This window comes from Eschscholzia californica, unplaced genomic scaffold (assembly GCF_041429995.1).
Source record: "Eschscholzia californica isolate CP2 unplaced genomic scaffold, dmEscCali1.0.p SCAF_1, whole genome shotgun sequence".
NCBI classification, from domain to species: domain Eukaryota; kingdom Viridiplantae; phylum Streptophyta; class Magnoliopsida; order Ranunculales; family Papaveraceae; genus Eschscholzia; species Eschscholzia californica.
Window position 1 is genome coordinate 46,879,456 of NW_028238198.1, and position 14,025 is coordinate 46,893,480.

Genomic DNA, 14,025 nt, shown 5'->3' on the forward strand with positions numbered 1-14,025 from the left:
GGCAAGAGCGACGGGATTTAAATTAGTTTTTTTATTTTGCATTATTTAATATTTTGTATTATTATTTCTTTTTGTCGACCTTTAGGGTTTTTATTCGCGACCTTTAAGGTCTTCTCATTCACGACCTTCAGGGTCTTCTCATTCTCGACCTTTAGGGTCATTTTATTGAGTCTGTGTCTAGTCCCATTTCTTTCTCTTCATGAGGCACTTTGCATTTAAAGGTATGTAACTCTCATGAAGTTTTCATAGGAGAGAAATAAGAATGATGTATCATCCATGTAGACAATGTGATTTTGTCACTTTTAATGGAAATGGTTCCCTTGGTTTCAAAAAAAAAAAAAAAAACCATTTAAAAACCAAATTTAACTTTATTATACTTTAAAAAAGGGCATGTGATCAATTTTGAAAGAGGGTTGCAGAAATTATTAGATTTTCAACTAAACAAAATATAAAGATATGGTGTTATAACTAAATAAAATACTTCTCAACAAAAAAAAAAAAAAAAAAAACTAAATAAAATACAGATTTTTGAATATTTAACCAAACAAAATATAATTTGTCTTTCTAAGTTCAAAAAATATAACTTGGACCATCCGGCCGCTTTCCCGTAAATACATATGAGATGAAAAGATCCTTTCATTATATAAAACACTAATCCCATTGTAAATTTATATTGATTGTGGTGTATAAATAATATTAATAATTAATGCATTAGTTTTGTTTTAAAAATCAAAATTCTACTTGTAGCATGCTTGTATTTGAATGCAAAATTGATCCTAGAAAGTGATCAAAAGCCTACTCCAAATAAATTTCTTAATTTTCTATGGATCTCTTTATCAAGTTATTTTTGTTTTGTCTTATTAATGTGTTGTGTCATGCCTTACTTGTGTGGAACTCCTTTCCCTGGTTTATAACTGCCTTAGAAAGAAACTCCCCATTTTGTCTTTCTGTTTCTCTCCATTTTATTTGTCTTACTTTTTCTTCCTTTATACGTATTTGAAGATAATATAAATAATACAACTTATCTATAGTAATATTGTGACATTTTGTGAGAACAATTTCATTTTCATTACCTATGTGGATCATATTCATACTTACTCTACTTTCTGTGATTTTATCAATAAGTTTATTGTCATTTGTTATACATTGCTTTCGGTTGTTGTCTACATAATGGTAGGTGATTGCAGAGACAGAAGTAAATATTTTTACTTGAGACATACTAGAATGATGGTATTGGTGTTATGTAAGCTTTAGTAACTTTTCACTGTAATTATCAAATAGAACGTGGTCCTGAAAGACGGTAGTTCGAGACCCATTTGTAGAAGGCTAGGATTTAGTATTCCGTCTTTTACTTAGATCCAATCATTTTATTTGATAAATGTTTGTTTTGTCCATTACTTTTGGTGTCGTAGTTAGACAACTACTTCAGAACTCGGAAATCTTTGATTATATTTTCATAATTTTTAGGGTCTAAGATGTCATTGATGATGACACTTATAGAATTTTTTTTATTTCTCGATGTATCTACATATTATATATTCATGATGTATCCTGTCATGTAATGAATGTAATGATTCTTTTTTTTCGTGACAATCTATATATTTGAGTATTAACCGTTCATTTGTATGTTTGGGTTTCTAATCATTTTATTTTTACTAATTTAGCTCTCTCACGGTTGCAGTTTTAAGATAGATAGAGAATATATTAGATCGTAAATGAATCCAAGTTCAATATATATACATCCAAGATCCAACAATGTGTAAGTGGTAGATGTTTGTGTACTGATAGAGAGGAGGAGGAGCCATCGTCATCATAGGTCGATTGTCTATACAATCTTAGGAACATCTTAGTCGATCCACTTCTACTTTACCCTCAACACTTGTATATGCCTATGGTCGATTAGATTGGTTAACAACTTAACATTATTCATCTAGTTATGGCCGTACTATGTATCTGACTAAAGTAACAACTACATGCAAACTAATTAGATTATTAGACCGTATTTAAATAAGTCTGACTAAGATGATCTATATGACTCAATCTATCTGAATCATATATTGGTTAAAAAAAAATGTGAATCATAAGTGTTAGAGAACCAGATCCTTCATAAACTATTAAAATAAAAGAGAGGGAATTGGAATCAAACTTCCAATCAATTTTCATGTCAAAATTTTCTTTTAAAAGTTTACCTAATTGAGTTTCTCAAACATCCTAATCCCGAAAGTGAAAATCATCAAAACGACTCAAAATAATATTCGGCCTTTTAAAGTAAGTGCAGACGACAAAAAGTAAAATAAAAAAGCAAACGAGAGAAAATGGTAAATGAATAAAAGAAAAAGTATCTCTCCCCTTAGAAAAGCATTACCCCATTCTTGAAAATTTAATTAAATTCCCATTAACATTAATTGGTGTTTGTGTGTGGCCATCACAATCAAACTCTATCCCATTGATTCTCTCACCATAAATACCCTCTCAAGGGGCGTGTGTTCTCCACACTTCATCTTAACCTTTTCATACTCAAACCTAGCTATCTTCTTCCACCACCCTTTCCTCTCTAGCTAGCTTTTCTTCTTTTTTCTTGCTTAAATTCTATGGCTTTCCTTGAATCTCAAAAGAAAGATCAATCATCAACCACCCAGATAGTTATTAGACAACCAATAATCCCTAGTATCGATATCGAACAACCACAAAAGATAGATTCATTTGACTACACTCAAAGAGCACAATGGCTTAGAGCTGCTGTTCTTGGTGCTAATGATGGTTTACTATCAACATCTTCATTAATGATGGGAGTAGGAGCTGTTAAACAAGATGCTAAAGTTATGATTCTAACTGGTTTTGCTGGTTTAATAGCTGGTGCTTGTAGTATGGCTATAGGCGAGTTCGTCTCAGTTTATTCACAACTCGACATCGAAGTAGCTCAAATGAAACGAGAGAGAGCCATCAATAATAATATCAAAGAAGAGGAAGCCAAGAAGTTGCCAAACCCATTTCAAGCAGCAGGAGCATCAGCTGTTGCTTTCTCAGTTGGAGCTATGGTGCCCTTGTTAGCTGCAGCTTTTATAAAAGACTATAAGGTGAGGTTAGGAGCTGTTTGTGGTGCTGCAAGTTTGGCTTTGTTGGTATTTGGTGGGTTAGGGGCTTTGTTAGGGAAGGCTCCTTTAGTAAAGTCTTCTCTTAGGGTTTTGATTGGAGGATGGATAGCTATGGCTATTACTTTTGGGTTGACTAAGTCAATTGCCTCTAGGGGACTTTAGTGATCTCTTATAATGGTTTTAAGTTTTTTTTTTTCCTCAAAAGATTGTCATGGGTAAGAGAGTTCATAATGAGTGTCACACATGCCTCACACAAGTCAATTCTCTATTAGATTTAGATACGATCGCGAATACGATCCAGAAAACTATTTGTTAATCTAAGAGAACTAGACATGTACGTGGGAATCTCTACTTGTAGTAAGGAGTATATTTTGCGGTTAATTATTGTTATAGTAAGTTTTATGTGGGTAATTATTATTGTTGCTTTTTTTAAGTTGTTGTTAGTATTCCAAGTTATACTTGTTTATGTTTTACGATCGGATTTAATGTTACTAATACTATTTATGTTGCTATAAAATATAAAGTAAAGTATAAATAAATATTTTGTTTCTGATTTTAGTTATTTTATTTTTATATGTATATGTATATTTATGATTTTATTTATTTTTATCAATAACTTGAACTTCACAATCTTGTAGATCATTCAATTTTCCTCTGGAAAGAGGTAAAATTGCAAGTGGAGGTTGATTCTTCCATGGCATCCACATTGAGCTATGTAGATATGTCGACCGGCACATTTTTCTTCCTCTTTTTTGTTTCTTTCTTTTTGTTATTTTAGTTATCCTTCTTTATCCTATTTTTAGGATCTTGTTGCATCTTTTCTTTTTTCCTTCAACAACATGAACTTTCTAGGTTTTATCTTTCTTTCTCAGAACTCATGAACATAAAAAACAAAAAGACAAAGGTCTCTGATGCTACCAAATTCATTTCTTGTTATAATAGCATGAAACTATTGTTGCAGAATGTTACAATTTTGTTTTTGAAATAAACTCATCATGCACTAGTACACCTAAATATAAACAAAATAGAGAAGTTTAATTGGTTATAAGAGTGTACCTACCATCATTAGACTTTTTGGTATTGACCACAATACTTTGGAGAACATTTCCAAGACAAAATTCTTAAGTCGAATATGGTGCGCGAGAATTAAATGTGATTCCGTAACGTTATTCTTGAAAATCAGATGATTTTAGTTTCATGTTTAGTTTTATCAGGAATAGGAATTCAAATCCTGACAAATTTTTAACTTGGAGCACCCCCAATAGTTAGCACCAAAAAAACACCAAAAAGAAACCTTCACCAAATTTTTTGGTGTTTTCAAATTGTTGAACCCAAGGCAAAACACTAAAATTCCCACTAACTCACTATTCATCAGACCAAATTTCATTTTTACTAATTTTAACACTAACTAAATTTAACTAGTTGAAATTACACGACTTGAACTACAAATTAAACTAATAAGACATATTACTAAAACTACAAACCGAAACTAATATGACATTTTACTAAACTTACAAATTGAAGCTAATACGACATTTTACTAAAATTACAAATTGAAACTACTTCGTTGATACGGAGGTAAATCATCATCTCCGTAGTCACCTCCACATCCACCGCTATAGCCACCGCCATCTCCACCTCCATCTCCACCTTCATACGGACCTCCAAACGAGCTACCACTTAGTTTTTCAAAATATATTGCTTGTTGTTCTCTTCGAAAGTATGCTTGGCGTATCGGATCTGTAATTGAATTGACGTCCATATGCATAACGCTACACTCCATCTTTTTTCGTTCATTAATAACTTTCGCCACCTCAAGTTCATGGTTTTTCTCATTTCGTTCATTAATAACGTCTCTTTGCTTATCTTTCCTAGCATTCCTTTCAAGTCTTGCTGTTTCGAATATTTTAGTGATTAATTTCATTTTTCAGTTTTAGTATAATTTAATTAAGTAATCAATTTTTTATGGGACTAAACACACAAAAAGAAACACTAAAAGGATTAAAATAAAGAAAACAAAAACAAAAAAAAAGCCTCAAACTAAATGAGAAAACAAAAAAAGATAAAAAAAAATAATAGGAAAAGACCCATGGCCCACCATCCCACCATTTTGGTGGGAGTTAACAGAGTCCGACCATATTTGGTCAGACACTGTTCACGGCACGGGGGATCTTTGGTGATCTCCCATGTCGTTGGGTTAGGTGGGCACTGGGAATCACCCAGTGCCGTTGGGGATGCTCTTATTGTTTGGTTCATATAAGAATAAGAATGTAAATTTTTGTAAAAGTTTTGTTTATCCTTACTTAAACTAAATAAATTACACATCAACTTTGTCATATACTTTAATAAGTATTCTCTACACAATTTGTAAATATGAATTGAAATAGTAACGAGATACACCGAATGGTTAGTATTTAAAGATTTATTTTAAATAAATAAAAGTCATAACAAAAATTTATTTAAATTAAATTCTTTGAACCTAAAAATACTTATTATAGAAAATCCCTTAAAATGTATTAGATTAACCAACTTTTTATGCATAAGACTAATTTTTTTCAAGTAGCCTAACAACCTCAAATAGATGACATTCAGGTGGCATTGCAAAGAAAACAGCTGCTTTTGAAGAGTCACTATTGAGTATATCAACTGCTTCTAGTGTTTGTTTGTAATCAAATCTTGTTGATAACTTGGATAGTTTGGCTACCACTTTGGTTGCAGTTTCATTTTCTGGGTTATGGATAAGAGCTACAACCATTCCATCGTTTATTCACTAATTTTTTAATCGAAGTAGCAATGGTTCCCAAACTCGTTACGAACTCATTTGATTTTCGGAAATATTTCCTCTTTGTTAGGCTCTTATTGTTGGAGTTGGACTAGGGTTAGGGGTTTCTTCTTCATTAGCAAATGATGCTTCATAATAACATTCCCTATTAATTCCACCATCAAATCCATCAACACCATCGGCGAAGGAATAATTTGCATTTGCATCAATTTGTTCCTCCTCGTCAGCTGGTGTTCCTCTATCCTTTCCACTTGCCCCCTTTTTTGAAAAATATATGTAACAACGCATCATAATGTGCGAATGACTTATTTCCAAGCCCTTTCACACGATGGATGAATCTAAAAAAAATATTGAAGTAATAAATTGTGAAATAAACATGTACAATAAATTCCATAAGAATAATAATAATAATAAATTATAATAATGGACTTACCTTAACCCATTGATCAAAAACATTATTTTCACATATAACTATTTTTTTCCTCACTCCATGTAAATCCGCTTGCTTCAGTAATAATATTTGAGATAGCTAACGTTTAGTTTTTTAGTATTTTGATTTGTGATATATTCAATGTGAGTCACCCTTTTCATATCGCATCTCGATAAGTATTCTTCCATCATTTTTTCTAGATGAGAAAGATATCCTAATTGGAAACTGTTTTCCACATTCCAATATCCACCAATAGCAATTTCTGTCAGACACTCAACCATTTTGTCATCTTCTTTAGATAGTCATATATGTTTTGTTGATCTGGAGTGAGATTGTGAATTAGTAGGAGGTGTGAAATGGATGTATAAGAAACAAATATATCACATAAAATTAAAATAATTAACCAACACTAAGTAATAAACATGTCAATAAAATGGGATTATTATAACTGTTAATATTTGTTGTAATTCGAAAAAGAAAATTAGTTCTTTTATCGAAAGTGAAACATTCTCAAAACAATAGTAAGAGAAAGACATGAGATTATGCTTTCCTAGATGTCTGTCACTCATTGAACATTTTAGATACTAATTCATTCCCCTATGTAGACCACTATCGTAAAAAATTGATATATGATATTTGTGACGCCCCGTGTCCCAAAATAGACACGACCACGCTCCGACAACTCACAGACGAGACAAAAATCCGGCAGAGTCTCCTCTGTAAATCGAACCGGTCGCACCTGTAAAACATGTCATGCAAACCATACACTTGCATACGCAAAAAAATAAACTATCGAGCGGAAGCTAAACAAACTCAACTCAGTTTCGGGTCGAAACTTGAACCACAACATACAAACGCCTCATAAAACACCGATACAACTTATAAACAACTCTAAGTTTTACGTATATACATATTAGAGTTTGGTTTCTGCAATAAATACATAACTTTAAAATAACGAAAAGCCAATAAACAAAACCAAAGACAACGACATAACCCTGCTAACCTCGTCAGACAAGATCACCGGCTGAAATACACACTCCGCCTCGAGGCTACAACCAAGAACCTGCACACTAACAACTGGTAGGGGGTTAGAATACTCACCGACACGAGTTATTCTGGTAGAAGACCAATCCAAAACCCATCACGTTTTCAAAAGTTCATTTAATAAGTTGTAAACATCACGACAAAACGAGTTATCAAGTTAGTTACCATATATACTATATACAAAACCATTTTCCTTAATCTAGGAAGCAATAGCAGTGATTAGCTGCCCACCCATGGTGCGCTCCCAATAAGAGGAGAGTTCCTCAGGAGAGCCTAGAGTGCGTTAGATAGTACCAGCCCATTTATGGCACTAGCTAATGCACTACGTCTCCTCGAGAAAGAGACTTACCCCTAGCCGGTAAGTCCCTCTCCCACTAAGGGACTCCGCAATCATTGAAGAGTTTACCTCATGATACATATATACCTTAAGTATCTAAATACGTTTTAGATCACCGAGTTCGAATAAGAGAGCCGTCCCCCAATACCCATGGAAGGACCTGAACCTCATTCTCGTCAGTACCCTGTCATGCATCTAATGCAATCTTTCAAAATCAGTTTCATCCATTTATCAAAACTAATATTCATATTCAATTCATTATCTTATCAAACACGGAAGTGGAACAACCAAGAGTCATATCGCCACAAAGCAGAGGGATCCCAATCAATGTCACCTCCCAAGCGAGCGGTCAGGATGTACGGCCCTGAGCCTCGAGCTGGAGGCACGAGCACCAATGGCCAGCAAGTGAAGCACTCTACTCCCACAGGTCTCATGACTAGTGTCGCCCACCTCACCGGTCTCACACGGGTCACAACCGTGTCCACATGTCATCCTACCCTCAATGTCTACGTGCCCGTAGGTTAACATAATCCGCAGTCGGGTACATACAAGAAAATCCAAGTATTTCGCAATCATCGTAAAAACAGTTCGAAATCATTTCTCATATCACAGTTAAAACCATTCACGCATATTCAGTTCATCACTTAAAATCGAGTTTCATGCTACCTAAACTCTAGTTATAATGGCGCATATATAACTATACGACTTAGCACATTTCATTATCTATAAAATCATGTTGGATAAAAGATTCAGAACCCCTACCTCAGTCCTTGCATCACCAAAGACCTCCCGCCTACCAGACGACCTAATTCCTCCTCATTCGCATACTCTGGAATAAGGAAGAATAACCAAAAAATTCGGATAGAAACATTAGGTTCTAAACGAAGAACCTTCGTTCAATAAAGACAATATCAAAGAGAAAACGATGAAAACTTAAAACACGAAAACAATCTATAACGCCGGAAGACTTCGAATAATCGATTTGATCTCTAACTTTCATAGCCATGTCCACTGAATACTTGAAAGGCATACCAACCGACCAACCGACTTCCCATAAATTCTATTTTTCATGTTAGAGTCTTCATAAGCTGACAAATCATATAATGAATTCCATACTATAAATCTATAGCTGAAACTGTTCATTTATATGAAATATGATAAAATTCGGGTAACTATCTCTAATCCAATTTATTCCAAAAACTAGTCCAAATATGAAATTCGAGTCGTAAAATAATTCGGCAGCACCCCGTCTATATATGGTCACCCCAAAATAGTACATAACATACTAAACATGATCCTGAACATAAACCATTAAAAGAAATCGAATAATAATCTTCTAAATAGCTCCAAATTTCGATCCCAAATGAAATTAGTACAACTATACGGTATACGAAATAGCTATCATAAAACCACCAAATTAGGACGAAATTGAAAATTCTGAACGGATAGATATGTAGAACAAGTCGAATAGAATTACCTCGAAGAAGTTTCAGTGAATTCCGACAAAATATCGTGAAGAAATCGGCGAAAGAAAGTCATTAAGTTTATAACCTTAAAAACCCTTTTCGTTTCTCAGCTTCTGTGTTTGAGAATGAGTTGTGGTTTGAAGATGAATTATGAAATAAAGAAAATAGGCATTAAGGGGGTTGGTAAGTTAAACAACGTGGAGTTGCATGCAGCCAGTGACGTGGTGCACTTGAAATGAATTTAAAATTTTCAAACACTTTTGATTAAAGAATGAATAAAATATTATTAAAAGGCAACATTTTTTTTTTTTTTTTGAGAACATTCATTACTATCAAAATAGAATTACATATTAGTCCTTAAAAGAAAAACCAATAAACCTGAGGACTAAACAGCAATCAAATTTAACAGATAGGAGCAAAAGCTGAAAACCCCAACTTCACGGGCTAGAGTTGTAGTAAGCAAGATTGTGTGCCTCCAGGTTGCATTGACGAGGACAGTGAACGAGATCCACGTGTATCAATCTCAGTCTACCACGGATGTTAAAGATTGTATTTTGGAGCTGCCAAGGAACCTCATCTGGACCGTTCAAAATCAAGTTGATGGAAACCCTAGAGTCACACTCCAATATAAAGCTCTCAAGACACAGCTTCTCCCCCAAATCTAAACCTAAAGTGATTCCCATCAGTTCACTATGGAGGGCCGATTGAGGAGGATAATCAACAACTATAGAATCAATGGTGATGCCTTGATGATTTTTAGCTACAGCCGCCGCCGCTTCTCTAGAAGCCTGATAAGATCCGTCTACATTGATCTTTATGACTCCGTAAGGAGTAGGAAGCCAGAGGGGAATCTGCAAATCCGAGTTAGTCGAGGCAAGGGAAGGATGAGGAAAGACAAACCTGAAAGTAATCTGATGGCTCCACCAAATCCGACCGAGATCTATAGGCTTACCATTAAAGATGAACTGGTTTCTAGCCTTCCACCATTCCCATAAAAGATAAGTATATATCCACCATTCTTTTTGCGAATAAGCACTATCAGTTAGTAAAATCTTCAGGTTGTTAATCGGATCTACTCCCATGTTTTGCAGAAAAGGAATCCCCGTGTGTTGAAGGAGCTGTAAAAATTTCGGACAAGTACCGAACAAATGGTCTGAAGTCTCGATCTGTAGTCCCTCACATAGTCGGCATTCTTGAGGTATATCACTCCTTCTCACCCCAATGTTAGATGAAGTAGCAAGACCATTATGTAGTAGTTTCCAAATAAATAATAAAACCTTAGGTTCAAGTAATTTTTGATTCCAAAGTTTCTTCCATGGAAATGAGGTAACAGTGGTATTTAGGTCAGGAAGAGGAGTAATAACCCTATAATAGGATTTGGTAGTAAAGCGACCATGTTTAGTTGGTTTCCAGATAAGATTATCTCTATGGTTATCAAATTGGTTAAGTTCTATCTTCTTAATAGCATTCACAGTATTCGAGTCAAAATACTGGTTTAGGATGTTATCATTCCAGGTTCTAGAATTAGGGTTAAATAAATGTGAGACTCTGGAAATGTGATTGGGCAGGTTAAGAATCAAATTAGGTTTGTGCCCTGGAATGTCTGGGATCCAAGGATCAGAGATAATATGAGTTGAATCACCATTCCCGATAGACCAAATAATATTAGCTTGGATAGTATTTTTAGTAGATTGGATAGATTTCCAAAAAGTGGAAGAGGACTTTGAATTAGAACAAGACCAAAAATCTGAGTTTTTAAAATACTTACTCTTAAGCAGTTGGACCCATACCTCGTTTTGGTTATTAATCAACCGCCATACCACCTTCTCGAGTAAAGATTCATTAACCTGTTCAAGACTTCTAATGCCAAGACCTCCATTTTGTTTAGGACTCCTGAGAATTTCCCATTTTATAAAGTGCATTCTTCTAGAATCTCGGTCTTCGCCGCACCAAAATCACGTTCCAAACGTTCAAGAGAGTTGATTACCTGCTTAGGCAGTTTCTGAAAACTCAGAGGATAAGTGCAATATGAACTAAGAATAGATTTAATAAGAACTGTCTTCCCTGCTTGTGTAATTAATTTATATTTCCATCTTGTCAAAGCGGAAGTAAATTTGTCAATGAGCCACTGATGACTATTAATTCTGTTTCCAGGTTTTAAAATCAAAGCACCGAGATACTTAGCCTGATCTGTCATGAGGGGAACATTTAAAGTATAAATAAAATCATTCTTGATTGAAGCTACTACTCCGGAGCTGAAGAAGAGTGAAGACTTATTATAATTAACTTTCTGACCTGAGAATGATGAGTACTCCTCCATGATATTAATAATGTTCTGTAAGTTAGTATAGGTAGAAGAACCAAAAAGGATCAAATCGTCAGCAAAAAGTAAATGAGTGATAGTAGGGCTGACGGAGTTGATTTTGTAACCTGTATAAGAACCTTGAGAAGCATAATAAGAAATAAGAAGGGAGAGAGATTGAGAGGAGAGGATGAAGAGATAGGGTGACAGAGGACACCCTTGTCTCAAACCTCTCGAAGAAGAGAAGTCACCATGCAAATTACCATTAACTAAGACCTTAAAAGAGGGGGTCGAAACACAATGCAGAATGAGACTCAAGATCCTGCCCTCCAGGCCTATAGCCCTCAAAATGGATTCAAGAAAACCCCAGTCAACTCGGTCATAGGCCTTGGCCATATCCATTTTTAAAGCAAACGCCCCATTTTTCGCCTTGGACTTACTCATAGAATGAAGAAGTTCCTGAGTAACCACAATGTTATCCAAAATTTGGCGATTAGGAACGAATGCATTTTGAGTCCAAGCAATACAATCCTCAAGATAAGGGCGAAGTCTATTAGCCAAAATTTTAGTAATAAACTTATAAATAGTATTGCACAGAGAAATAGGCCTAAAATTCGAGGCCGAATTCGGATTCCTTCCTTTGGGAATTAAAGCAATAATAGTAGAGTTAAGAGAAGGGTGAAAAGAACCTGTTAAGAATGCCTCTTGAATATAGGTTGTGCGGACGAGACCAATAGAGTCCCAATGGTGTTGATAAAAAACACAAGAGAGTCCGTCCAGACCTGGGCTCTTAAGAGGGCCCATCTCCATAACCACAGTTTTTATTTCCTCATAAGTAGGGATTTTAGTGATGTCCTCTAGGGCTTCCGCCGAAAGAATTTTAAAGGCATCCAATAAGTCCGTTGGAGGGTTAGCCACCGTCTCTGAAGTAAATAAATGTTGGAAAAAAGACGATAAATCCTTTGCTATTTCATCCTCCTTAATAGAGATCTGCCCTGTCTGAAGTTGAAGACGATGAATTCTGTTCTTCTATCGCCGACGAGTCATAGCTGCGTGGAATGCTTTGGTATTCCTGTCCCCATTATGAGACCATTTAGATTTAGAGCGTTGTTCTGCTCGAAGTCTTTGAACTTCTTCTAAGTGAATTATCTGTTCTTGAATATTACTCTCAATGAGTATTAAAGCTTCTGTAGGTTGAAGGATTTGAATATCTCCAAGACGCTTTCGCAAAATCTTTAGTCTATTTTTAAGTATACCAAAGGTCTGTTTACCCCAGATGTATAGATTGTCTTTCACAGCGATAACTCTGTCATGGAAATTCCCAGAATTGTTATCCCAATTTTGCTTAAACTGGTCATCATAGTCCATATGTTTTGACCAACTGACTTCATATTTAGGAATACTGTTGAGTACGGGTCCACGAACCATAAATTTGAGTAAAATAGGAGCGTGATCGCTATTATATCGAGGGAGATGAAATACCCCAGACTCAGGGTATTCTTGTAACCAGGAAGTATTACAGAGGACCCTATCCAAACGTTCTCTCGTGAGATGATGAATTGCTTTGTTGTTAGTCCACGTGAATGCAGGACCATTGTATCCTAGATCCAATAATGAAGCATCCTGAATAAATTTCTGAAAATTGGACATAAACGGAATATGATTAGAGCCACCCCATTTATCAGAAGCAGAACCAAGAGCATTAAGGTCACCTAAGCAACATACAGGCCGGGTAGTGGACTGAATCTGGTATAACAATTCCGTCCAAAAGCCTTGACGATCTTGGACCCGAGGAGGTCCATAAATACAAAATAGATCCCACGGATCCGGATGAGTAATAGTACTAACGGTTGAGAAGATAAGATTTTTAGAGGCATAATTAATATTTAAAGTAATATCATTCGACCAAAGCAAAAGGAGGCCACCACTCCTACCTTGAGAGGGAACTATATGGTAATTAACAAGACCAAACTTAACAAAAGACTGAATAAAATTACAAATAGGAAGTCTAGTTTCAGATAAGAAGACCACATCCGGTCTAGTAGAGGCAAGGAACTGGTAGAGCGTTTCTCTTGTCGGGTCGTTCCCACAACCCCGACAATTCCACGCAAAGATACTCATTTCGACTTCGGCGTTTGGGTCGCCGTTACCCCTTCGGTTAAGTGTGATGTCGATATAAGCCGAGCACTTCTTTTAATTCGCATAGATGATGTAGAATTGCTATCAATCAACATGGAATATGCACCCTCCACATTATCTTCTTTGGAACCCGAACCACTTGCGTCAGTAGTCGACTTATTTGCCGACATAAATAGCGGATTTGATCTTGCCGAAACTCCTGAAGCAGTTAGAATTTTGCTTCTTTTAGCCTGAGATGAAAGTGGAGGATCTGTAGGACAATCATTCTGTAAATCAATTAAATTAGGGTCCAATGCATTAGTCTCGACATAGTCTGAAATTTTAGCTTTCAATTGTATAGAACTTAAATTGGAATCAAATGACCCTAATTCCCTATTTTGGCCTCTAGCATTCAAAGGGACTTTAAATGAGTCCTTGTATTTTGGCATCA

General features: G+C 35.3%; 1 protein-coding gene, 1 long non-coding RNA gene and 1 pseudogene across 3 annotated transcripts; 1 reads left to right on the top strand and 2 right to left on the bottom strand.

The window, feature by feature from the left end:
- The first annotated feature begins 2,474 nt into the window (after positions 1–2,474).
- On the top strand, positions 2,475–3,653 carry LOC147567203 (vacuolar iron transporter homolog 3 pseudogene; annotated as a pseudogene). The gene has a single exon (XR_015230717.1). The product of XR_015230717.1 is annotated as a vacuolar iron transporter homolog 3 pseudogene (transcript).
- A 3,499-nt stretch (positions 3,654–7,152) lies between these two features.
- Positions 7,153–9,288, bottom strand: LOC147567204 (uncharacterized). Its single transcript, XR_015237591.1, has 3 exons — positions 9,166–9,288; positions 8,451–8,517; positions 7,153–7,384 (listed from the first exon to the last, which is right to left on the bottom strand). It is a non-coding gene; the product is annotated as an uncharacterized LOC147567204 (long non-coding RNA).
- Positions 9,289–12,485: 3,197 nt separating this feature from the next.
- On the bottom strand, positions 12,486–13,577 carry LOC147567205 (uncharacterized). The gene has a single exon (XM_086657377.1). The coding sequence runs from the start codon at positions 13,575–13,577 to the stop codon at positions 12,486–12,488; it is 1,092 nt and encodes a 363-aa protein (XP_086513503.1).
- Between the last annotated feature and the right edge of the window lie 448 nt (positions 13,578–14,025).